Source organism: Petaurus breviceps, unplaced genomic scaffold, assembly GCF_028583685.1.
Source record: "Petaurus breviceps papuanus isolate PSGF00001 unplaced genomic scaffold, PetGlider_PUasm1.0 183, whole genome shotgun sequence".
NCBI lineage: Eukaryota > Metazoa > Chordata > Mammalia > Diprotodontia > Petauridae > Petaurus > Petaurus breviceps.
In genome coordinates, this window is record NW_027185791.1 from 16,683,869 (window position 1) to 16,709,925 (window position 26,057).

The window sequence follows — 26,057 nt, forward strand, 5'->3', positions numbered from 1 at the left end:
TATCAAAAATTTATAGATTACAAAAGAGAATGAAGTCTGTTGTTTATCCTGAAAGTGCTGTTTATGACTTATTTAATCATATTCTCAATCTAATAGCATCTGAATTTTTTCTTTATTACACACTAAGAATGAAATTAAAAAGTTTTTTTTAAGTTCTAAAGGTTCTAATAGCCACATTTCTTTAAAAGGATGCATAAGCTCTCATTAAAAATTTGCATATTGAAATTTTAAAAACATAATTATTTAGGACCAGAACTTGTCAGGATCATGTACTTTTTGCCAAGGCAGCTAGATTGCAAAGGTAGTTAAATTGATAGAACAGATAATTCCCAGTAGAATTACATAGCTTTATATAATATTGCTATATAAATATTGCAGTCTTACCAGGAGCATGTCCTTTAACATGAAAAAAATTGCTAGATTCAGGAAACTGAGTCCTTAATTTCTTGAGGCTTTAGCATTTAAAAAAATAATAATTTTACGCTGGCCCCGGAGTCAGGAGGACCCGAGTTTGGTTCTGGCCTCAGACACTTAACACCCACACACACACAAAAAAAACTAGCCGTGTAACCTTGGGCAAGTTACTTAACCCCAATTGCCCTCCAAAAATGCAAAAAAAAAATAATAATAATTTTAGTTTGGATTCATGTTATAACATGCAAGTAGGAGCAATACTTTCTTTTATTCATTGGAAACTCATGTGAGTAAAATTCTGAGTTAGTGAAACACACATAAGATTTCCTATCAGAATACTTTACTATGTTTATCACTGTAATAATATAATTAAAACTTTTAATTTCAGAGAGATGTGTTGGCCCTTTACTGTAATTCTATCTTTGAGAACTCTGTTAGTGACGAAAGTGTTAAAGTAACATGGTCCATTTAGTATTGGCAGTAATGAATTCGTCATTGTAGGGAGTTACTAATAAGAAACTTTCTCTGCCAGTGTACCTGCTCTGCAGCTTGGAGAGTATTTCCACTTAGGAACTCCTGAAACACAGGGGACTAAGACAGGCTCGTCTTACGCCAAAGTCTCTAACAACTGTGACAAAACTTTAACAACTGTTACAAAACACTAACTTTTTTGTGTTTTTCTGGGTAACTTAAGATTTTCTGCATCTCCTTTCAAAAAAAATTGTTCTTGTTATGTTTGTTGTATTGGAATTTATTTTTGAAATTATTTTGTTAAAGTGTGCTACTGTGGGACCACTTCCCAAGATGTATTATGTGGAACCAATGCAGGACAGTCTGATGAACTGGGAGACTTCAGCTGTTTAAAGATATGTGGCAAGTAAGGCTTTATTTCATCTTAAATATAAACAGTAAAATTGCATCTTATTAATAGTCATATAATATTTTATTGTTTTTCTTAACAGGAAATTGAAATGTGGGAACCATACGTGTTCACAGTTATGCCACCCTCAGGTCTGCCAATTGTGTCCACGACTTCCACAATTAGTGCAAACTTGCCCTTGTGGTCAGACTCCTCTTAGCAAATTACTAGAACTTGGATGTGTTGAACGTAAAACATGTTTGGATCCTATACCATCATGTGGAAAAATATGTGGCAAACCTCTGTCTTGTGGCTCCTTTGGTAACTAAATGAAATTCATTATCTTTAAAGGTTTAAATGTGTTGCAGTGTGAAAGATCCAAGTCGGATATCACAGTAGTATGGCAGATAGATGTTTCTATAAGTACTTGATGGTTTTCTTAAGTTGTATCCCATTTACTCAAATAGTTTTCCTTCTTTATTCACAGATATTTTACCTATAAAATTGGGTAATTATGCTGTGATAATGTTCCAGGTAGAACTAGAATTTCTTTCAGAAGACTACCTTGTTATAAACTCTTCTGACCATGAGGCCTCGGGTTTCCTTGTATAATCAGTGTTTTAGAAGGTTAAATATAATTGGATTTTGGCCAAAATGGTTCTGGATATCTTGTGAACTAAATCCCAGATACAGTTAAAATTTGGCTCTTCTGCTTCCAGCAGACACACTGTAAAAAGATCCAGTGGAGTTGAGGTTGATAAAGTCTCTGTTTTGTACAAGTCATAGAAAAGAGAGATAAGAGGTACTGAGTCTTACAGAGATAATGAGAGATGCCATATTGGAAAAGATCAAAGTTTGAGAGTTCACGGCTCATTGCTGGTAAGCTTACATACTAAACACTTACTGAGCAAACCATGAGTTCCATTATTTAGTCTTTTTTTTTTTAATAAGTTTTATTGATGCCACCTAAATCCTGCTGAGGGATGTCCTTGGAGACACTGTGTAAAATGTTGTGTGTAGTGTAGTGGAAAGAAGCCAGAAAGAGTGAAACTCCAAGTGCCACCATTGGTCACATTGGCCCTGTGACCCTAAGCCTGTCACTTCAACCGACATTTCTCTAGTTAATTCTCTAAGACTGAATTGTACAAGAGTTGATCTCTTTTGGCAGAGGGTCATTCCTCACTCTGGGCTTCCCCATAACAATGAAATCACAAGTCCAGTTCTTGTACCTACCCCCTGTTAATATTTCTTTAAAGTTTTTCTGGAGCCTTTGGATAGTTTCCATCCTTCAGAGACAGGAATTGGGCCAGGTTGTACTTGGACATGCTCTTAAGCATCTTACTCAGATACTTTTGAGATTGGTACATTCCTGGATAGGAGAATGACTCAGCTGTAAGATATACAGCTATGTGAGTGCATGCCTACAGCACGATCTCATTTAGCCCATAGGTCTTTCTGTTTGCAGTTTGTTCTGGCAGGGAGGGAGGGAGGAGGGAGGAGGGAGGTCCCCCTCCCCAGTCCCATAGACAGCCCCAGTACTGCCAAAGGAATATTCCCGTTAAGTGTTTGCCAACCTTGGCTTAATCCTGTTGATGGTGGAGCTCTCTCCTTCACAAAGTAGCCCTTTCAGTGTGTGGGATTGCTCTGATGATTACAAGATGCTCCAAATCTGCTTCACTGCCTGGTTGATTGTGAGGCTTGAACAGTGTTTTACCAGGTTACAGTAAGTTCATAGAAAGCTGAGGTGAAAGGAAACACAGTTTAAATCATAAGTTGCCTGGGGATCAGATGGTATCATGATGGAAGAGAAATCAGAATGAGAGCCTTGGATTTCAGCAAAGGGCCACATGGTTGGGGGGAGGGGAGGAAGGACCTGCAGCTTCGAGGTCACATGTGGCCTTCTAGGACCTCAGGTGCAACCCTCTGACTGAATCCAAACAAATGTTCTGTGATGCTTGGATTCAGTCAAAGGGCTGCACTTGAGGACCTAGAGGGCCACATGTGGCCTTGAGGTCACAGGTTCCCCACCCCTGTAAATCTGGGGTATTTCCCAGGGAGGTGGGAGAAACTGAATTGGGGCTGTTGTCCAAACTCTTCTTTGCATGTCATTTTGATAAGGAAATAGAGCAGTTTGGGATGGATATAGGTGAGTAAATTTGGGGGTATGGGAATAGGAATTTTTTTTAATTTTAGGGTGAGGGTCTGGGGTATTATCTTATAGGATTATAAAATTATAGATTTAGAGCTAGAAGAGGCCTTAGAGATCTTGTAGCCCTGCTCTCATTTTATAGACATAAGAACTGAGGCCCTGTAAGAGAAAGTGATTGCCCCAGGGTCACAAAGGTAGTATTTATTTTAATGTTTTATTTATTTCCTTTGTTTTTATGTTGCATCTCTCTCCCATGAAAACTTCTTGATAAAGAAAAACAGTTAAGCAAAAAATCTAATATAGTGACTGCATCTGACAATGAAGGTAGCTTTATTTCCTAATAATCCTCCTTATTACTTATTAGGTATTATCTTTTCTCCTTTGCTTTTAAAAAAATTACAGTTTGACTTATGTAAGTAGTAATTGGATGACTGAATTAATAGTTAAAATTTTTAATGTGAGCTTTTTAATTTTTATTAGATTTCATTCATACATGTGAAAACCTCTGCCATGAAGGAGAATGTGGACCTTGTTCTCGCACATCTGTTATTTCCTGCAGATGTACTTTCAGAACAAAGGTAAATTCAAAGACACTCATTTCAGATTATTGCTGCAGATGTATTTGCTGTTACTGAATCAGGGTAGTGAGGAATTTCTTATTTTTCCAAGATGTGATTTTTAAAATGGAGTTTTTTTGGGTATCTTATCAGTAAGACTGAAAAATGAACTGCTTTAACTCATACCATACTCACTCTCAGTTTTTACTGCATTAAAAAAGAATAGGATTTGAAAAGTCTTGTCAGGGCTTTCAGAAAATCAAGTTAGTGTTCTTTATTATTAAAATTTTTATTTTTTAGTGCTCTTTTTAAAGGAAAATCAAATAATTATTATTTTTGCAGATAGGAGAGAAGGTAGGGGTTGTTTTCCCTCTTTGCTATATGATCAGAATGCATGGGGCACCTCAGATATTGTGAAGGATTATGGGATTCCCATCCAGTTTGTGACTTTGGCAAACCCTTTGAATTCTTTTTGCTGCCGGCTTATTTTATTCTACCAAACTATATGCAGAGGAGAAGATGCAGTTTAAATCTTTTGCCTTTGTCTTATTCAGAAGATCTGGTGGGAGGTGGAAGTTTTAACTATAAAAATTAATAGTTGATACTAAAATTCTAGGCTCATAAGATCATAGACTTAGAATTGAAAAGAGAGACCTAAGAAGATTGCATTATAGATGAAAAAACTGAGGGCCAAAGAGATTAAGTAATTTGGTGGAATGTCACGTAGATGACAAAATCAAGATTCGAACTTGGAGCCTCTCTCTCTTTTCTAGCTCCACACCAGCCCTGAGCTATTCCTTGTCACCATCGCTAATGGCTTTTTGTTTTTTCTGTCTAGACCTTTGTTTTTATTGACGTGCAGATCAATCAATAAAGTGGAAACATACCATTATATTCTTGTGGAAATTCTCTGTAGTGATGCAGACTGGCAATTCATCTCTAATTTATGGGCCTAGGGAATTACTTGGAAACATTAGCATTGTTACCTTTATGGTTACCAAGGTTCAGAACCTCTGAGTAATCCTCATTCTTTCCTCCGCCTCCTCCTCCCTTCTCCTGGTTACTTTGATGTCTCCCATTCATTCCTTTCTCTCCCCTTATGTGGTCACTGCCCTAACTGGGGCCCTCACTATCTCTCTCTATATAGAGCTCAGAATGCTACATCTGGAATTAGGAAGACCCGAGTTCGAATTCTGCTGCAGACATTTACTATATATGTGACTCTGGTTAAGTCACAACCGCAACTCAGACTGTCTCAGTTTCCTCAGTTGTGGATGCAGTGGTGTGCACCTACCTACCTATTTAATAGAGATTATGATAGCACCTATGTCTCAGGGTTGTTGTGAGGGTCAAATGAGATTGTATGTGTAGAGCCCTTAGCCATTGCCTGGCCCATAGTGGAGCACAGCTCTGTACTGCGCTCAGAGCATAGAACACTGATCCAGAGTCAAGAAGAATGGAGTTCAAATCCAGCCTCAGACACTAGCTGTGTGACCCTGGGCAAGTCACTTAACCCTCTTTACCTTAAGCCACTAAAGAAGGAAATGGCAAACCATTCTGGCCTTTTTGTCAAGAAAACCCTGTGCACGGAATTGGCGTGCTGTGGTCCACAAAGAGCTGGGCATGACTGACTGGCTGAACAACAGCAGTACACAGTAGAAGCTTAATAACTGCTTGTTCCCTCCCTCCAGGCACCTCTGTATCTTTGTAAGTCACATTCTTTATTGCTAAATTGTCCTTGCAGGCAGGGACTGTCTCTTGCCTTTCTCTGAGTCCCCATTACTTAGCACTGTGATAAGTGTGTGCATAGTAGGTGCTTAATGAATGTTTACTGACGGGCTCAATGTTGTAGTCTTCTAGTTGGTCTCCCTGACTTACATTTGTCCTGCATGGAAGTTCATCTTCCACACAATTGTTCATCTTTGTCTGTCGGTCCTTTCCAGGAAGCTTCTGTGATTCTCTTTTTCCTCTAACGTAAAATACAAAATCTGCTTTCATTTAAGGCCCTTCACAAGGTGGCTGCAGCTTGTTTTTCTAGCCTTGTTTTACATTTCTCCCTTTCACATACGTGATACCATGATGTTCCATTGCCTTTGTACAGATTGGCTTCATACATGGCAAGCACTACTCCCTCACCTGTCTCCCAGAGAATCCCTCATTACCAGCAGAGTTCATCTCAGATGTCATCTCCCACATGGAACTTTTCCTGACCACTCTCCTCCAGCTCTCATTGCCTCCCTTTCATTTCTGTGTCATTACTTTATATATCCTGTATGCTCATAAACTTCTCTGGGATGTGGGAAAATAGGGACATTGATGCATTGTGAGTGGAGTTGTGAACTGGTCTAAGCATTCTGGAGAAAAATTTGGGACTATGCCCAAAGGTCTATCACACTGAATACTGTTTAATCCAGCAATACTACTACTAGGTTTATAGTTCAAGGATATCAAAGAAAAAGGGAAAGGGATCTCTACGTACTACAAAAGTATTTATCGCAGCTCCTTTTGTGGTGTGAAAGGGCTGGAAACTTGAGAGGATGTCTATCAATTAGGGGATGGCTGAACATGTTACGGTATACGAACGTAATGGAATACTCTTGTGCTGTAAGTCATGATGAAGGTGATGCTTTCAGAACCAGGGGAACATCGTCTGCAGTAACCGCAGCATTGTCAGGATGATTGACTGTGAAAGACTTAGCTATTCTGACCAATACAATGATCCACTATAACTCCAAAGGACTCATGATGTGAAATACCATCCACCTCCAAAGAGACGACTGATAGTCTCAGAATACAGATTGAAACATACTTTCCCCTTTTTAAATTTTCTTTGCCTTTTTTCTTTTTTGGAACATGGCTAATGTGGGAATATGTTTTGCATGACTTCATATTTATAACGGATGCCATATTTCTTTTCTCAATGGGTCAGAAAGGGAGTGGAGGGAACTTGGAACTGAAAATAAAAAATTAAGTTATATTTAAAACAAAACCAGATTCTCCTCTGTGTTCTTCCTGGGGCCTCCCTCCTCACCTTTCCCAGTGTAAACTTATTGAAGGGAGGGACAGTTTGATTTTTGTCTTTGTATGTCTATCACCTAGGATAGAACTTGGCACATAGTATGCTTTTAATGAACAGTTGCTCACTGCCACCACAAAAAAAGTTGCTATAGATATTTATTTACATGTGAATCCTTTTCTTCTTTTTTTGATCTTGTAGTGGTATTGTTGGGTCAAAGGATATACAATTTAATGACTTTGGGGGCAAAGTTCCAAGTTGCTTTCCAAACTAAATCTAGACTGACTCAATTTTACTAACCTTGCATTAATAATGTACCTGTTTTCCCACAGTTCTCTGACATGTATAATTTTCTTTTGAGGGATGTATTTTGGAACCAAATGCCTACAACAGCCTCCCCTCGCTTTTCAGTACCTTTGAAATTTTGTTGTAAAATTTGTTGTAAGCTAAGACATCAGAAAAATCAACTTGTTTTAAAAGCATGTTTAAAGTGTGATCAAATGAATGTCTAGTGGAGTCTCAAGGCTTAGTAGATAGGGAGCGGAACCAAAAAGACCTGGCTTTGGACCCTACCATTGACACTTAGCAGCTGCACGATTGGTGGCAAGCCAGTTAGCTTCTCCAAGCCTCAGTTTCTTTATGATATGCAAAATTGTGATGACATCTACTACCTCATAAGGGAATCTTCACCCACAAACAAAATATTGTACAAAAAGTATTTTGTCAGCTTTAGAGTGCTGTATAAAAGTTCAAGGATATTCTATCTAATAATTTCTTATTAAGTCCATGAATTTTGTAATGTCTGCCCTTGCCATTTAGAAGCCTTGCCCCCTTATTTTCTGGTTTTTATCTATGTTCTTGTTAATTGAAAGTTCACATAGATAGATAGATAGATAGATAGATAGATAGATAGATAGATAGATAGATAGATAGATAAGATGTTTAGTATTATAGTTACTTTGTTTCAAACATGACTATTAATGATTATTATTTCTTTATTTTCTAGGAGCTGCCATGTGCTAGTCTCAAAACCGAAGGTAAATATTATAATGAAACACTTTTACTACCTAAGTGTAGCCAGGAAAGAGGCAGGAAAATTTTTTTAGGTCCAGAGTATACTTAGGTTAAGTATCATCATGAATAAATATTATCAATATCAATAATAATTAAAATTTAAGGTGAACAAAACGCTACTCTGTAGCTAGGTGTTTGGATTTCTTGCAACTTTGTTTTAAGTTGTCTTTTACTAATACATTTCTAAGCAAAATTCATAGTTATATTTGTTAGATTCTAAAATGAGTTTATATCATCTCATCAAATTAGAGGTTCTTTTCAGGACACAAAACATCTTTACCTCATTCAGCTATTATTTATGTTGTCCTTTGGTCCATCCAACATGTCAGAATCCTTTCTCACTTTCTCCTGCCATTGTGAGGGTGCAGGGAAATGTTACAGCTGTGTGCCTGTCACGATTTACCTTCTGAGATATATGACCAACTCGTCTTTTCTTCCTATGATTTAGTGTTCTTCTCTGAAGTTCTCCTTTGGTTATACCTTTCAGGTTGCTTAAAGCTACCTTGTGCCTCTCCATTGTCCTGTGTGTGATATTCATCTTAAATTCTTCAAAGACTATAATATGCTATGTCTCACTGTGACAGAGGATGCCCCACAGATCTTGCTACAGTTTTCATCTATTAAAGTTTAGAACTACACTAAGACTTTTAGGATACCTATATTGCAACACAGGTAGAATGTCAGTAATTAAAAGATGGACCTTTGTTTCCATGAAAATTTGAGTCATTTGGAGAGCTTTGTAGTTTCCTAAGATTGTTGATCTGCCCTTTCTGTCCCATATTAACATACTGTTGAAGAAATAAGCTCTATAGGTTGCATCCAAATGCATGTTGTAATCTGGGTTATATTTTTATTTATATATATATATGTGTGTGTGTACATGTAGGTGTGTGTGTATGTATATATTTTTAATAGCATTCTTTCCACTTATATGTAAAGACAGTTTTTAACTCTTTTAAAAAATTTTTGAGTTTCAAAATTTTCATCTTCTGCCCTTTGTAAGCAATTAATATAGGTTTTATATATATAATATGTGCAGTCATGTAAAACATTTCCATATTAATCATGTTGTGAAAGAAGAAACAGACCAAAAGGGGGAAAAAACATTAAAAAATAAAGAAAAATAGTAAACTTCAGTCTTCATTCAGACTTTCATCAGTTCTTTTTCTGTATGTGGATGGCATGTTCGATCCTGAGTCCTTTGGAATTGTCTTGGATCATTGTGTTGCTGAGAAAGCGAAGTCATTCATAGTTGATCATCAAACAATGTTGCTGTTACTGTATACATTATGTTCTCCTGGTTTGGCTCATTTCACTTTGCATCAGTTAATTTAAGCCCAGGTTTTTCTGAAGTTCACCTGCTCCTCATTTCTTATAGCACAGTAGTATTCCTTTACATTCATATGCTGCAACTTGTTCAGCCATTCCCCAATTGATGGGCAACCCCCAAGTTCCAATTTTTTGATCAACTACAAAAAGAACTGCTAGGCAACACATACATATATATTTTTCTTCCACTTGGCCACATCCATTTCCTTTGTGAATTGTGAGACTCATTTCTTTTGAGTAGGTATAAATCTCTTCCAGGAAACTCTGTAGCGTCCTAGCACTTACCAACCAGCACACTGTCACCTGCAAGCAGGGCACGTTGAACGCCTCTCTCTTCAGCTCTGACTTTGTGCCAGGTCTCCTTCATCGTAGCGGCGAACGCCTTTGGGTTCTTAGCTCCCCTGATGCTTTTCAGGGGGACATCTTCTCTTCTTGTAGCTATCTTTCATCTTGCAGTTGTCACTTCTGGCAGGATTCTCCTCTACATATGCTTACAACAGTCCAGTCCAGCTGTTTTTCTTAAATTTGTGACACTAGTCCCATTTCTATCTCCGCTATAAGCACATATGGAACTGGGAGGTGAGGGTGCAGGCATGCTGATTCTACTATTCTTGATGATGAGAAGAGGTTTGTTATAATACTTGTTTCAGATCTTTTCCATTTGTCTTTTATTTAATTTTCCTCATTAGACAAAAGTCTTGCCAGGCTTTCCCTAATGTGGTTTTACCCTTCATTGCTTCTCTCTGCTTTATGAGATAATACTATCATACTCATCCATTATTGTTTATTGTATGATTTTACATATTATAAATTGGTGTTGCCTTTGGTCTTCATCTTTCTTAGCTTGACAGGCAAGTCATACATTGACTGACTAAGGTGCTTTTTCTTTTTTTATGTCTTTCTTGTGGCAGTGGATTTATTTCAGTTGAGTTTCTGAGTAGATTGTAATAAATCAGTGTTAATGTAATTTTCTTGTGTCCATTTCCCATTTGTTTTAACCAAGTCAGTTACTAATAGTTATTCTCTCCCTATTATTTCCCTTTTTTACCTTCTTGCTTCCCTATTGAGTTTTTATGAGTTTTAATATCAAACTGTGTTGCCCCTTCTCTGTCCCTTTCTTGATATCTGTGTTTCAGTTTCCCTACTGAGTTCTGATCTTTTCATTAGGCTGGCTGAAAGTCCTCTCTTCCATTCTGTTTTTCCTCTGAAGGCTTTTACTGAGCCTTGCAGGGTAAGTGATTTGTGGTTCTAAGTCTGTCTCTTGCCTTTTGAGATGTTATCTTCTCTCATTGTCTCTTCTCATTCCTATTAGAAACTTCCAGGTCTTTTATGATGCTATTTCAATTCCTATTTCAATTCTTGAACTGCTTCTTTCTTTATGGATGGATTGTGTGTGTGTGTGTGTGTGTGTGTTTTAATTTGGGAACTCTGAATTTTGGCCATTACTTTCCTAAGATTTTTTTTCCATTTGGAGTTTCTTGAGGAGGTAATTGGTAGATTCTATCTTTACTTTGTTCTTTGGCTCTTAGTAATCTGGGCAGTGTTCATTTCTAATTTACTAAAATATGGTGTCTGTACTTTTTTTTAAATCATGGTTTTTATGGAGTCTGGACAGTTCTTTAATTATCTTTCACTTGTTTTCCAGATCAATTTTTAAAATATCATCTAGTTTTATGTTTCCTTTTTTTTTTTCAGTCTTTTGATTTTGTTCTAATATTTATTACTGTCTCCTAGAGAAAATTTGTTTCTATTTGGTCTGTTCTGTTTTTCAAGTGTTCCATCACTTGGGTGAGATTTACCACTTAACTCACGTATAAACTATTCTTCCAATTTTTTCCTCCACAGCTTTTATTTTATTTTTTTATCTCTTGCTTCATTTCTTCTGGGTTCATGCAGATGTAATAGAAAATTCATTTTTTCTTTTGAGTCATTGCTTGCAGTTGTGACAGTTATATTTTCCTTTTGAGGATCTCTAGATTTGCAGTAACTTTTGATACTAGTTGGTATCATCTTTGATTTATTCTTCTCTCCACCTTTATGTCCCAAACTGGAGCTTTCTGCCAGGGCCAGGCTCTGCTCCCTGCTCTGCTTTAGAGTCAGTGGACACTCCTGCTTGGGTCACCTAGGTTTCTGTTCTGGCCTCCCACCTCCCAGAATTAGGCCCTCCTTGGATCTTTGAAGTTCAGAGGGCTAGATTTTCAGGACCCTCTGGCGAGTGCCTCAAGGACTCTGGTCTGATCACTGTATGCTGGTCAGTCATCATTGCCTTACTTCCCTGCACTTACTAAGTTCCCAAACTGGGACTTTCTTCATTTTCAGCCTTTTTTCTCACATTACAGTCATTAGTTCTTAGTATCTCAGGACACTTAGCCTTACAGGTTATGCATATTTCCAGTCATTTTCTGGTTATGCTGATAGTCTGGGCTTGTTTGCTAGGGGCAGGAATTACCCTAACTTTACTGGCAAGTCCCTTTTCCTATGGCCTTTGAGTTTCTGGCTGACCTCTTGTGCTGTCCTGGGGTGGAAAAAATTACTATAGTTTCTCCTTATATATCTTGGTTGTTATTCAGTCTGGTGGAAGCTAGAGGGTTTTGCTGGGATAAGTATGTGGGAGATGGGTAGTTTACTTTCTCTTCAGGCTGCCATTTTGTCTTAAAGTCTTGTGTTGATTTAATTTTGTGGGTCCTAACAAGTTCTGTATCTCTTCATCCTTAACAATCAATGTCATTGAGTGCATAGGCTCCAATTATTCTCATAGTGGTCTTTTTTGCTAATTCCTCTTTCTACTAAAATATGAACTGACCAAATATCCCATGAAATAACATTTTTTGTTGCCTTTGAACATATGATGAAACCAACTGTCTATTCCTTCCTTTGCCACTCCAAACAGTATCTGTAAACTGTCTTCCCATTTAGTTACAACCTCTTTCTTCTAGTTTTATCAATAGTGGGAATGTTAAGATTAATAAAATTTAGTTCCACTCATAGTATGTTTATTTATTGGTTACTGGACGGATGTCTCACAATTATAGTACCAACACAGTCAAATTAAAATTTATAGAAGATTCAAAAGCTGTGATTCTTGGCATTCTCTCCCACTTTCCTTGCAGAAGTAGAAGAGGGTTGAATAAGACTGAGGGCCATTTTGTGTGTGTGTGTTTTTTTAAAGCAATCGGGGTTAAATAACACGGCCAATTATTTTGTGTAGGTGCCAAGTATCTGAGGCCGGAACCAATCCCAGGTCTCCGGATGCTGGGGCCGGCACTCTTACTCACTGCGCCACCTGGCTGCCCCTAAGCAATCGGGGTGAAGTAACTTGCTCAAGGTTACACAGCCAGTTATTTTGTGTGGGTGCTGAGTGTTTGAGCCCAGAACCAATCCCAGGTCTCCTGACTCTGGGGCCGGCGCTCTTACTCACTGCACCACCTGGCCGCCCCTGTGTGTTTTTCTTTATTTAGTGACATAGGTAATCATCACAGGTGATGAGATTCTTTGTACAAGGCTGATCTTCAGGGCCCACACTTAAAACCTTTCTATGATGATAGACCTGCCAAGGCCTCTGTTCTGTTGATGAAGCCTTCCAGTAGTTAGGGTCACCAAGACACAATGACATATCAGAGTAAGACTTTGTGGGGAGAGGCTGCTTTCTGGGCATCACCCATTCAGAAACATGTACCTGTACCTGTTCCTGAGGTAGTAAGGTGGTTCAAAAGACAGAGCACCAAGCCTGGTGGCCTCAAGCCATTTTTTAGCCGTGTGATCTTGACAAGGTACTTAGCTACTATTTGCCTCAGTTTTCTCATCTGTAAAATGGAGATAATAGTAGTTCCTACCTCCCAGGGTTGTTGTGAGGATCAAATGAAGAAATAATTGCAAAGCACGTAGCACAGTGTCTGGCACATAGTAAGTGCTAGGTAAATGTTAGCTGTAATATTAAAGGTATATGTTAGCTGTCATTTTTAAACACTTGTAGCCACGAGAATTGCAGGAAAAGGATGCAGAAGAGATAATCACAGGACAATAGATTAAGACCTGGAAACTTAGGAGCATACAGGCCAACACTCATTTTAAAGATGAGGCTCAGGGCAATTAGGTGACTTGTCCAGTGTCACAGTAGCTGGTAAATATTAGAGATGGGATTTAAGCACAGGTCTTCCAGACTCCCGAGATCAGGACTCTATCCATGTTGCCTCTAATCATATGCTGTGGTGCTGGCCTATTTATTTGTATACATAATATTAATCACTACCTAAATGCAACATTTTAAGTATTAATAAATGACTTTTGTTTTCTTTTTAATTTGACAATAGCTGATGCTACATTTTTGTGTGACAAGCGATGTAGTAAGAAACGATTGTGTGGACGACACAAATGTAACGAAATATGCTGTGTGGTAAGTTTACATAACTGTCAAGTGTGATAAACATTTTACTAGGATGCCATAGACTTGAGTGCTGTACCCTGTATTAATTACAATTCATTCCAGTAAACATTTATTAATCACCTACTATATGCCAGGCAGTATGCTAAAGCACTGGGGATCCAATTAATAAAAATAAAGACAGTTCCTGCCCTCAAGCAATTGAGAATTGAAGGGGGTGAGAAGAACATAGTACACAAAAGGAAAACAGGTGGGAGGAAGGGGAAACAAGGGAGTACCTAGCTTGGGGACCTCATCCTCTGTGGAGTTGAAGCCAGGCAGGGCAGCTGATGCAAAGTAGAATGAGCTGAGAGTTCATTTGTAATTGAATCATTTACAGAGTTTTCCTCTGTAAAGGAAAACATTGGGAGAAATTTGATATTCTACCCTCCAGGCCTCCAGTAAGAGGGGAGAGAGAGATGAGGGGAAATGGGCATCAGTCAAGTCTTAGGTCAGCAGTGTGGTGGGGACGTTAGAGATGAAACCAGGAAGAGCAGCAGATGCAGACAGGAGCGAGCAGATTAGCACATTGGCCATGTCTGTTCCTTACTCTGTATCTCTCATCTACACCTTTGTCAATAAATAGAACCTGGTTTTCACCCAAAATGGACAGTAACAGTTGATCCAGTCATTGAACAAAATTCCACCGTCATTAGTCATGTTCTCCTGTATGTTGTGGGCGCTGTGTAAAATGTTATGGTTCCCCTTTCTTCTGTTTGCATAAATTCACAGAAATTTGCCTACATTTCTCAGAATTCTTCATTTTCAGCATTTTTTCTCACATTACATTTATTAGTCGTGTACCACAATTTGTTTAGTTCTTCAATTGATTGACACTTTGTTCCCATTTCTTCCAATTCAAAATAAAAATATCTAGCTTACTCATAATAGTCTTTTAGATTTATTCATTCAGTGTTTACAATAACAGTGATAATTTTTGCTCAAAAAATCTACAAATCAATATATATTATAGAATTATAACTATAAAACATAATTATAAAAATAAAATTTTATTCTACTGATAATTATGAAAATTCTAAATAGAAAATTATAAAACTAATTTTAAAATGCCTGTGTGGGACATTCTGTAAGAATTAAAGAAGTGATCCAAAAGGACCTTATATGCTTACTATTATCTGCAAGTCTTTATATTAAATTTCTTTATCTTACATTTTTGAATATGAATAAATAGCATTTTAGTGAAGTAATATTTTAGAAGATGACTAATATAATACAATAAGCATATATAAATTTAATTTTGATGTTCAACTTTTAACTTGAATAAAGCTTTGCAGTATTTGGCACAATACCAGGCAAATACAGTTAAATCTGGTTCTGCATCGAGCTTGTTTAAAACAAGAATACCATGAAAATGCTCACTTGCACGAGTATGTCGTAGAAAATGGTAAGATTTTCTAAGTTCTTTTCAGGATATGGGTATGTCTGACCACCCCCTGGGAGATGTTCTGTACTCAAATATTGAACCTTGGGGGGTGGTTTGTACAAATTTGACTGCAGGTTGAGAACATGTTGTAATTAGTAAGAAGGTGATCAGTTGGTTGTAGTTTGTGCATGAACATCGGAATTATCATGTACATGATTGTGACTGTTTTGAGTCACTGAACAAACAAACCTATAGAGCTTCAGCCGTGCATGTGCTTGGAAAATATTTGTAGTATAATTTGGCAATTTTTTTACTCCTTAAAGGGTCATAAAGAATTTTTATTGGAACGCCTTCAAATGGGAACCACTGAAGTGAGTGATGAAATCAGATTGCAGAGGACTGAAATGTGACTGAGAGAAAAGAAAGTGGAGGCAACACGTGTAGACAGATTTTTCTAGGAGTTTGGCTGTGAAAGGGAGGAGAGTTCTAAGACAATAGCCTGAGAGGATGGTGGAGACAAGTTAAATTTTTTTCTTTTCAAAAAAAACCTCTTTCCTTAGCCAGCACCAAATAAGATGAGCATTTCCATTCAAAGCAGAATAGAAAAAAGGACTTTGGGTGAAGCCATTTATCTGTATTATGAAAGACTTGCTTTTCAGTTTAATATAATACCTTCAGCCTCTTTTCTTCATGGCTGTTATGCCTGTCTGTTTGTTTTGTTCCCATCATTTCCTCCCTAGCAACCAGTTCTTCTCTTTTATCGAGAATCAGGAGCAGATTTTTGGTCCCTTTCCCCTTTTAAGAATGAAATTTTTGTTAAGGCAATTCAGGAAGATATTAGCAGTTCTCCTTTAGGCAGAGAGAGCTCTAGCAGATGTCTGAATAATTAAAGTCCATAAAAACCATTAAAGCTAAATCATGTCTTTGTAAGTCAATCTTCCCCCCTCCCCTTTTATCTTTTGCATAAGATGTTCCCATCTAAAGTCACATGCCAGGCATATTTTGATACTACCAAATCTTAGTGAAATCTTTGATATAAAATTTTGTTTTTGTAGTTGAATCATTTCTGTTTTGTCTGACTCTTCATGATCCCATTTGGGGTGTTCTTGGAAAAGACACTGGAATGATCACCTTCTTACTAATTGCAACATGTTCTTGCAGTTTCTCACCCTGCCAATCAAATGTTTACAAACCACCATCCATAGTTCAGTATTTGAGTAGAAAGCGTTTCCCAGTGGGTGTGGGAATGTCATGAATATTCCCTCATTCTCAAAAGAACTTAGAAAATCTTCTTTCCATATTCTGTGACATATTTGTGCAAGTAAACATTTTCACTTTATTCTTGTTTTAAATAAGCTCTGTGTAGGACCAGATTTAACTAAATTTGTCTGATGTGCAAAACATTGCAGCATCCTTCTCCATTTCATTTGACAGATGAGGAACGGAGGCAAACAGGGTTAAGTGACTTGCTCTGGGTCATACAACTAGGGTGTCTGAGGTCAAATTTGAACTCAGGACGAGGAGTCTTTCTGGCTTCAGGCCTGACATGCTCCACTGTGCCACTCCTAGCTGCTCGAGATGAAATTCACTTCCTTGCGTAATAGGACTAATTGGGGTTTGTGTTGCTTGTTGTCTTTTTATTTGCTCTGGATTTTACTGGCTCTTTTCCTGGAATTTACCTCTTGTGGTTTCTAGTCTGTTCACCTGGGTTTCTCTTTTTTTATTATAACTCCCCTTTGTTGTATCTAACTTAGTGGATAATACGTACGCAGTTTTTTCCTTCCCCCCTCCCCTTTACTTTAAATGCTCCTTGATTAAGGGTGTAATACACCAGGTAAATACTGTCTTACTGGTTTCTGGTGTGTGCACTCCATCTGTGGCCAGGAGCATTGTATTACTCTGAAGTCTAGGAAAACAGCCTCAGTCTCAGATACCTTTGTTTATTTCCTAAATTAATTTTCTCCTTCTGTGTCCCTTAACCTTCATTGGCCAGCAGTGAAGAAAACACTTGTCTGTGCCATTGTGGGTCCTTACATAAGGCTTTGTAACCTTGGGAATTGCTTTCTAGGGTCCTTCTGACTGCGTCCGCAGTGACTTACCTGTTGTTATAAAACTTGGGAGTTCTCTGTTGTATCTTGAGTATACAAACTCCGAAGACAACAAACCTCTCTTGTTATTAGTTTGACAAATGTCTCTCAGCAAGATTTTACTAGTAACCATTTATTCACTTTGACCCTTATTGGGTATTTTCTCTCACGGTTTCTATGGCTCTACTTTGTTGCTTATTTGTTTTATATATATATGTATGTATTTGGTGAACTAAATGCTTCTCAGCTCCCTGGCTGTCCCTTGGCCCTGCCAGTCTCCTTTCCAAGCACTAGTGCCAGCTCATATACCCAGTTAACTTAGCCCCACAATATATAGTATTTCTTTAAAATCTTTTATTGATTTTATATAAGAAATAGAGTTTTGGGTTTTTTTTAATGCATTTAAAGCCCTTTACAGTCTTTCTCTAGCTTGTCTTCCTTTTTTTTTTCCTTTTTGGAGGGCAGTTGGGGTGAAGTGACTTGTCCAAGGTCACACGGCTAGTAAGTGTTAAGTGTGAAGTCAGGTTTGAACTCCTGACTCCTGGGCCTGTGCTCTATTCACTGTGCCACCTAGCCACCTACTAGCCTGTCTTTCTAGACTGATTCAAGCTATTCCACATTACGTGGTCCAGTAGCTAAATTGGCCAGCTTGTTTCCCTTACTTAATTTTCACATTTGGCCCTGTTGCCTCGGCATGTGCCTGAAATACTTTCCTTTTCTGTTTTACCTCATGGAGCCTCTGACTCCCCCTCAAGGCTCAGTTCAAGTATCCTGTCCTTCCTATCAGCATATAATTTTGTATATATCCTGAATTGACTTATCTGTGAACAAGTTACATGCTCTAGGGAAATACAAATTCCTTAAATGCAAGTGTGGTCTCATTTTTATCTTCATATCTCTCAGGACCTAGCATTGAACTTGGGACAGGGCAGGTGTTCAATAACTGCTTGTTGATTACCTTGTGGAAAGTATCAGTTGGTTAATTTAGTCCATTTTATAAAGAACTTCATTCTTTCTTCCACAGGATAAAGAGCATAGATGTTCCTTAATTTGTGGACGAAAACTCAACTGTGGCCTTCATCGGTGTGAAGAGCCTTGCCACCGGGGAAACTGTCAGACGTGCTGGCAAACAAGTGAGTTCTATACCGATGTTTCTAAGACATCACCTTTAGAAGTGCTTTACCTGGACATAAACATTGGAAATTTGGTTTTTGACTTATGTTTGTTTAGCTCACTCTGCATTAAGATGCACATATATATTAAAATATATATGCATGATGTACACACGTGTTTATTTTCACTGTTTAGATTTACTAAGTTTATTTTTTAAATTTTTATTATTACATTTATTTTTCCAAGTCAGCTATTTTTCATAATAAATAGCTTAAGTGTCTTTATAATATTTCAGTATTTTAATTTTGTTCAAATATTTCTTATTATGTCATGGAATCATTGAGTTCAGTTTGCAGTTTTCACTTAAGTCCCTGCTATGTACCAGGCACTGTGCTAAGTGCTTAAGAAATATTATCTCATTTGATCCAGCTGCTCTTAGTTCTTGTGGCAAGCCATTTTTTTTCTCTGAGCTTCTCCTTGTACTTGTGGGATTACTTTGTTTTGCTTTTACATCTTGGACTTTTCTTAACCCCTAAGATTTCTTCAATGTAATCACTGTTTTCTTCTTTTTCTGACATCTCCAACCTTAATTCCTAGATAGGAACTTTGTGTCAGAATTAGACTCCACCTCTTGGTGGAAGAGGCATATCCTTTGCAGTGCCATCCTCCTTAGCCTGGAAGCTGCTGGCACTGTTACAAAATGAGATGCTGGTATTAAGACTGCCCTCTGCCACCATCTCTGGTGCTGACTCCCTCTTCTGGTAACCTGTCTTATTTCTTCTCATCAGCCCCATTTCCATCTACTTCTCCTTGTATGGTCGCCAACCATCTCTTGACTCCATCCCTTGTTGTGACTCTAACTTCCTTTAATTCTAATTCTGGTATTTCCTTGGCTCTGCTAGCCAGAGCCCTGGACTCTGACTATGTAGGACTTTAGACTAGTTTCATGTTTCTCTGGTGTCTCTCTGCTCAGAGCTCCCACAGTTGTTAGATTCCATTTACTAGAATTCACCTGGCTTGGGCCTCCCCTAGTGTGTCCCTTCTACAAAGCTCCACAGACTTGGCTATCATTTTGCATAGCCCTGGGCTAGATAGAGGAGCTTACTGTTGTTCTCTTTGGTCTTCTTGATCATTGTTCCATCTGAGGCCCTTTTGGATCTTTGCGGGGCCTTTTGTTGGAAAGTTGCATTTCTCCACTCTATACATTCTATATTTATTGCTAATGGTGCCACCATTCTTTGATCCTCAGAGTCATTTTTAATTTTTTTTCCCCTTGTCCCCTATGTTCATTCAGTTGCCAAGTTCTCTTAGTTTCTATCTCCTGATAGTACATGCATCTGGCCCCTTTCTTTCCATTCCTATTTCCACTATACCAATTCAGACCCTCTTTATCTTTTTTATGAGCCATTGCATTTTTCTCTCCACCTCCAGTCTTATTACTTGCCTATCTATCTTATATACTGGTACCAGATTAATTTTCCTAAGACAGCTGATCATGTCACTGTTTTGTTCAGCAACTTTTAGTAGCTTCCCAAATAAAATCCATATGTTTTAGTTTGGCACTCAAGACCTTTTATAGCTTGGCCAGCCATGTCTTCATTACTTTCTTGAGCTCCACTCTGCCATGCCCCTTGCTGTGTACCTTCTCTTCTCCCTCTCTTCCCCTCTCAACTTCTCAGATTCCTTTTATGTATTGTTTTCCACTTTTAAAATATAAATTCCTCAAGGGTAGGAACTGTTTTACTTTCTACTAATAATTGTATTCCCAGTGCTTAGCACATTATCTGGCACATGGTAAGTGTGTAATAAATGTTTCTTCTCTTGACTTGGCTCTGACCTGCCTTTCCTTATCATTTTTCTTCCTGGAATGCCCTTTATCAAAGAATACCTGATATTCCCAAACTTTCTAACTGAAATACATAATAATAAATTTTTTATCTGGAATACCCAAATTTGCTCTCTTCATAGAGCATGTCATGTCTCAGTAATTTTTTTTATGGTACCCCTTAGCCAAAAGAAATACCAAACAGTTCCATTTCTTAAATAGTTAGGTCCAAACTATCTAATAATTATGTATGTCTTATCAACTTAGCGTTGTTTTTCAGTCATTTCAGTCATGTCCAATTAATTGTGACCCCATTTGGGGTCTTCTTGGCAAAGATAATGGAATGGTTTCCTTCTCCAGCTCATTTATAGATGAGGAAACTTGAGACAAACAGGGTTAAGTGACTTGCCCAGGGTCACACAGTTTGTATCTGAGGCCAAATTTGAATTCAGGAAGATGAGTCTTCCTGGCTCCACAGATGATACTCTATCCCCTGAGCCACGTAGCTGCCAGCAACCTGGGAGCCATTTGAAAAATCGTACACATAAATTGAAAGAAAAAATGGTATTTTTATTTCATTCTTAGGCATAATTACTTGTGCATGAAATATGTGCTGCACAGTTTCTCAAACCCTGGGACCATGTTGGGCACCACCAACTTCTTTTCCTGCTCCACACTGATTTTTGCAGTCCCAGACCGTTTCTCACAGTCAAGGGCATCCTTCTAAGGGATACTGTGCCATCTAAGGCTGACTGCTGACTCCCTGCAGTGTTGGTTCTCGTGGCTTTTGACAGATACTGAACGTCACTGCTTCTTCCCAGAGTTGACGTTGTCCTTAGGGCACCTCAGGGTGCAGGTGGGTAACTCTGACCCTGTGCCGTCATTGCCACTGTTGAAGTCTTGAGAGCAGAGACTTAAAGATCCTCTAGTCTAGCCCCAGTATGTGTCAGAGGAGGAAGCTGCAGTCTAGAGTTTGGAGTGACTTGATCCGTCACACAGCAAGGTTCTGCTCCAGACCCAGACCAGGTACCTCGTGTGAGCCTTCCGGGCTTTCTGCTTTGCCACATTTCCTGTTCTTCACAGAAGGTCTCCGAGATGGAAGTTATCTTTTTCTTTGTATTTCCATAGCATTTTGTCTATTCCTCTCATAATGCCTTTTATTTTGTGTATTTTTATTTTATTTTATTTATCATTCGTATCAGATAATATGCCTTTTTTGGTAAGAACTCTTATTTGTCACCACACTTTTAGCCATAGCCATAGTTCAAGAATTATTTGGACGAATGAATGTAGGAAATTTCACAAGGCAAATAAACATATGATTAATTTACAGATGAATGGGATAGACAGAATTATATGATCAGAGAAGAGGGTGATCACTTTGGGTTAGAATAGTATAAGAAGGCTTTATGGAGGGAAGGATTCTGATGATAAATTTTTTCTTTCCTGCATATACTTTCATAAAGGGAAAAATCTGGAAAAGACCTGGAGAAATATTTATTTATTTAGTTTTTTGGAGGGGAGAAGGCAGGGCAATTGGGGTTAAGTGACTTGCCCAAGGTCACACGGCTAGTAAGTGTTGTCTGAGGCCAGATTTGAACTCAGGTCCTCCTAACATCAGGGCAGGTGCTCTATTCACTGTGCCACCTAGCCGCCCCAAAATATTTATTTCTTAATGTTTTCAGTTGAACTAACAAAGGAAGTTTTTATTAATATGCTTCCATAATGTGATTTTAATTACTCTATCCATTTTTTTGTTTTTATGAAAGAATTTGGGTACACATTTATTTTTTGCCAGATACACTGAAAAGAGTGATTAGTTACCTGGATAAAGTTTAGGATGGTATACGTTTTTAACTCAGCTTACATTTTTAATCAACATTTACTCCTTTAACATTCAAAAGCCCTTTAAAAAAATGACCATGAATTATATGAATTGCACTACCATCATAGTTTTATTTTTCTGCTGCTTCAGGTTTTGATGAATTAACATGCTATTGTGGAGAGTCAGTGATTTTCCCTCCAGTTCCTTGTGGTACGAAGCCCCCAGAGTGTAAGAACACATGTACAAGACTCCATGAATGTGATCATCCTGGTGCGTTGCTATAAATTTATTTTTATCTGAGCTTTAGAAACTATAAATGAATCACATTTCCCCCATTACTTGTATATATTTATTGCTGTCTTTAATATTCATAGATTGCTCTTCACAATTTCTGCTTGACATAGTATGGCAGATTATGTAGTCTCTACCACATTAGGTGTATTTAGAAATTGTTGTTTACTTGAGGACTGTAAATTTTTTTTCTGTGGAATATGTTGGAGTTTATTTCTTTGACTCTTAGACCTGTTGGCTGAAAAAGAAATTACCAGTCCTCCAGATGCAGCATTACAAGTTTGTCTCTGATGCTGTAGTTTCCCAGTGGACCATGGGAATATACTACCATGGTTTTAAAAGATGCTCTTTGGGCACCTTTAAAGTGTTTTTGCCCTCCCCTCCTATCAGTGCTTAAGCCCTTTCAGGTAAGTTTGTAGCAGCAGCATTCAGTGCACCAGTAGTATTGGTTTGGGAGTCAGAAGACCTGTTTGGTATTCAGAGCCCTGCGTGACCAGATCCCATGCTACCTTTCCAGGCTTCTGGTAACCCCCTTTTCAGTAGCCTGGTGGAGAGTTAGAAGAGAGGAGGTGGGAACGACAGCTCCTTTACTTCCTCGTTTCTGCATTTCTCAAGATGAGTTAGGGCAGCGTGTTGGTTTTCTCTGCCCTCCGTTCCTTTCCCCCTTAAACTAAGCTTTTTCTGCTTGTGTGGTATTTATTGATTCCTTTATATGATTAGCATCTCATGAGAAAATAACTTAGAGCCTCTGATTTTACAAAATAAAAACAACATATAAGATATAAAATTTACATGCATGCAATTCTTTTTATAAAAATCTCTCCTTATATTCTCTTTGTTTTGACACAGTATTCCATTCTTGCCATAGTGAGGTGAAATGCCCTCCGTGTACTTACCTTACTCAGAAGTGGTGCATGGGCAAACACGAGGTAAGTGTTGGCAGTGGTTAATCGTAGTCATTGCCAGAAACCCTGAGCTGAAGCTCAATTACGTGCTTTCTAGCTCAGCTACTTAGATTCTGTTCATCTTGGACAAACTTTCTTAACTCTTCTGGGTTTCATTTTCTTTATTTAAAAAAAAAGTCTGACTTCTGAGTTACTTCCAGTTACAAATCTATGACCCTCTGATTTACTCACATTCACTTTTATCTTCTGATAGCTCAGTGTTCTAGCTTCTTATGGGTCCTCTCTTCATAGTGTGCCTGCTCTCCCTTTCAGCTTGGTATCATCTGCAAATTTGATATACATGCCACCATCTATGATTTTTTTTCCAAGTCATTAAACAAAAATAGGGATGCAATTCACGGCCAAGGACATATAGGCATCTTTCTATTGTTTGTGCAAAACATGAGGAAGAACTATCTATATCATTCCTAGACACATTAGGTAGAGTGCTGAACTTGGAGTCAGGAAGATCTGAGTTCAAATCCTGCTCCACACACTTACTAATTGTGTGACTCATGGCAAGTCACTTAACCTCTCTCAGCCTTGGTTTCCTCAACTCTAAAGTGAGAATAATAGTGTCTAATTCACAGAGTCGTGAAGATCAAGTAAAATAACATGTAAAGTGCTTAGCAAACCTTCAAATGCTATATAAATGCTTTTCCAAAAGGTAACCTTTCTAAAAAAAGTTATGAGGTTTTGACATTCCTGTTCTTAATGAAGCTATGTTAACTCTTTTTGAATTCATCAACTTCTTTCTAAACCTAGACTCCCCCCTATAAAGTCTTGTCACAACATTCTTGGTCTAGAAGAGATAGCATGCAGCATGTAAAACATTCTGAAATGTCTGGTCCTTGCTTAAAACTATGGTAATACTATGACAGAATTTAAAAGGAAGCATTCTGAGTAATGCTTTCAGAATTCACTGCTGGGCATTTCTGCTGCAGCCATGTGGGTCAAACTGCCAGCAGGACATTCCTCCAGAGCTTGGTGGGGAGGCCAGGCCCTGTGCCTCAGAGCGCCAGGCACAGCAGCCCTTCCCCACGCTGCTGCCCCTGCTTGAGGCTTGTGCCCACAGCCTTCATCCAGGGGAGCAGCCCTGGTGGAAAGGGGACCTGGCAACTGCCTCCTCAGCAGCCACAACTTTGGGGGACCCAGAAAAGAAAGTTCTCACCACAAAAATCCTTGGCATTGTCAGGTGGTTCAGCACCAGAAACTGACATCATTTTTATCAGTAGTAGTGATGCTTAAGAAGATGCAGCACCATGTGCTTTGCCAGTGCCCCTTCTTATCTGTCCTGAAGCTGAAGTCTCTGGTATGTATTGTCTCCCCATTATGAGGAAGCAACTGTCTTGCATTTTCTTTTGCATCCCTGTGTTATTTGCACATATGAAAGACTGTGTGCTTTCACTTATCTGCTGAAAAGAAATAGAATAGCTAAAAGGAGTGATGGAGTAGCATTAAAATATATTAAGAGGGCAGCAAGGTAGTGCCAGTGACAGCAGGGAATGGAGCACCAGGCCCAGAGTCAGGAAAACCGGAGTTCAGCTTTGTCCTCAGACACTAGCTGTGTGACCCTGGGCTAATCACTTAACCATTTTTGCCTCAGTTTCCTCATCTGGAAAAAGAACTGGAGAAGGAATGGCAAACCACTGGAGGATGTTTGCCAAGAAGAGTTCGTGAAGAATCGGATACGCCTGAAAAAATGACTAAACAGCAGATATTAGGAGGATGTGCTCATCCGAGGGAGTCTCGGGGCTCACCAACCTTAGTCTGACTTCAGCTTTCTGAGTTTTAGTATTCCGGACATTCTTAAAGGACACTGCCACACTTCTCTATTAATCCTTTACTACCATCCCATCTGCACTTGCTTCCGTTTACCTTACATTTAAAGCATAAGGCAAAGTTCACAGTGAATTGACGGCAATCATTTTAGACAAGTCCCTTTCTTCATCTCTGTGTCTTTGTAATTTTATATTTGACAGGTTTCCATTCTTTCTGGTTTGGGTTTTTGGGTTTTTTTTTTTGCTTTTTGAAGGGCAATTGGGGTTAAGTAACTTGCCCAAAGTTACATGGCTAGTTTTTTTGTGTGGGTGTTAAGTGTCTGAGGCCAGAACTGAACTCTGGTCCCCCTGACTCCAGGGCCGGCGCTTTACTTGCTGCGCCACCTAGCCCCCCTATGTCAAATTGCTTGCCTTCTCAGTGGGGGGGAGGGAGGGCAGGAGGGGAGAGAGGGAGAGAATTTGGAACTCAAAATTTGAAAAAAAAAATGTTAAAAGTGTTTTACATGTAATTGTGAAAAAATAAGGAAAAAAAAGTTTTGAGTTCCAAATTCTGTTCTTCCCCCCTCCCCACTCACTGAGATGGTAAGCAATCAGATGTAGGTTATGTGTGGGCAATTATGGAAAATGTTTCCATATTAGTTGTTTTGACCAAGAAGACTTAAAAGAAAAAAATGAAAGAATGTGAAAAATAGCATGTTTCAGTCTGTATTCAAAAGATATCAGATCTTTCTCAGGAGAGAAAGAGTATGCTTCATCATTAGTCCTTTGGGATTGTCTTAGCTCATTGTATTGCTGAGAATAGCCAAGTCATTCACAGTTGGTCATCGTACGATATTGCTGTTAACTGTGTATAATGTTCTCCTGATTCTGTTCACTTTATTATGCATCAGTTCATGTGAGTCTTTCCAGGTTTTTCTGAGGTCATCTTGCTTATCATTTCTTAGAGCATACTAATATTTCATTACAATCATATACATATCATATACACA

General features: G+C 38.4%; 1 protein-coding gene across 1 annotated transcript in view; it reads left to right on the forward strand.

The window, feature by feature from the left end:
- The window catches only part of NFX1 (nuclear transcription factor, X-box binding 1), a 77,814-nt gene that overhangs the window by 26,990 nt on the left and 24,767 nt on the right, over positions 1-26,057 (forward strand). Inside the window, exons 8-15 of the mRNA XM_069087930.1 lie at positions 1,192-1,291; positions 1,377-1,594; positions 3,903-4,000; positions 8,002-8,032; positions 13,709-13,791; positions 18,314-18,422; positions 22,203-22,322; positions 23,193-23,272. Of these exons, the coding sequence (XP_068944031.1) occupies positions 1,192-1,291; positions 1,377-1,594; positions 3,903-4,000; positions 8,002-8,032; positions 13,709-13,791; positions 18,314-18,422; positions 22,203-22,322; positions 23,193-23,272 (839 nt within the window). The remainder of the gene's footprint in view (positions 1-1,191; positions 1,292-1,376; positions 1,595-3,902; positions 4,001-8,001; positions 8,033-13,708; positions 13,792-18,313; positions 18,423-22,202; positions 22,323-23,192; positions 23,273-26,057) is intronic.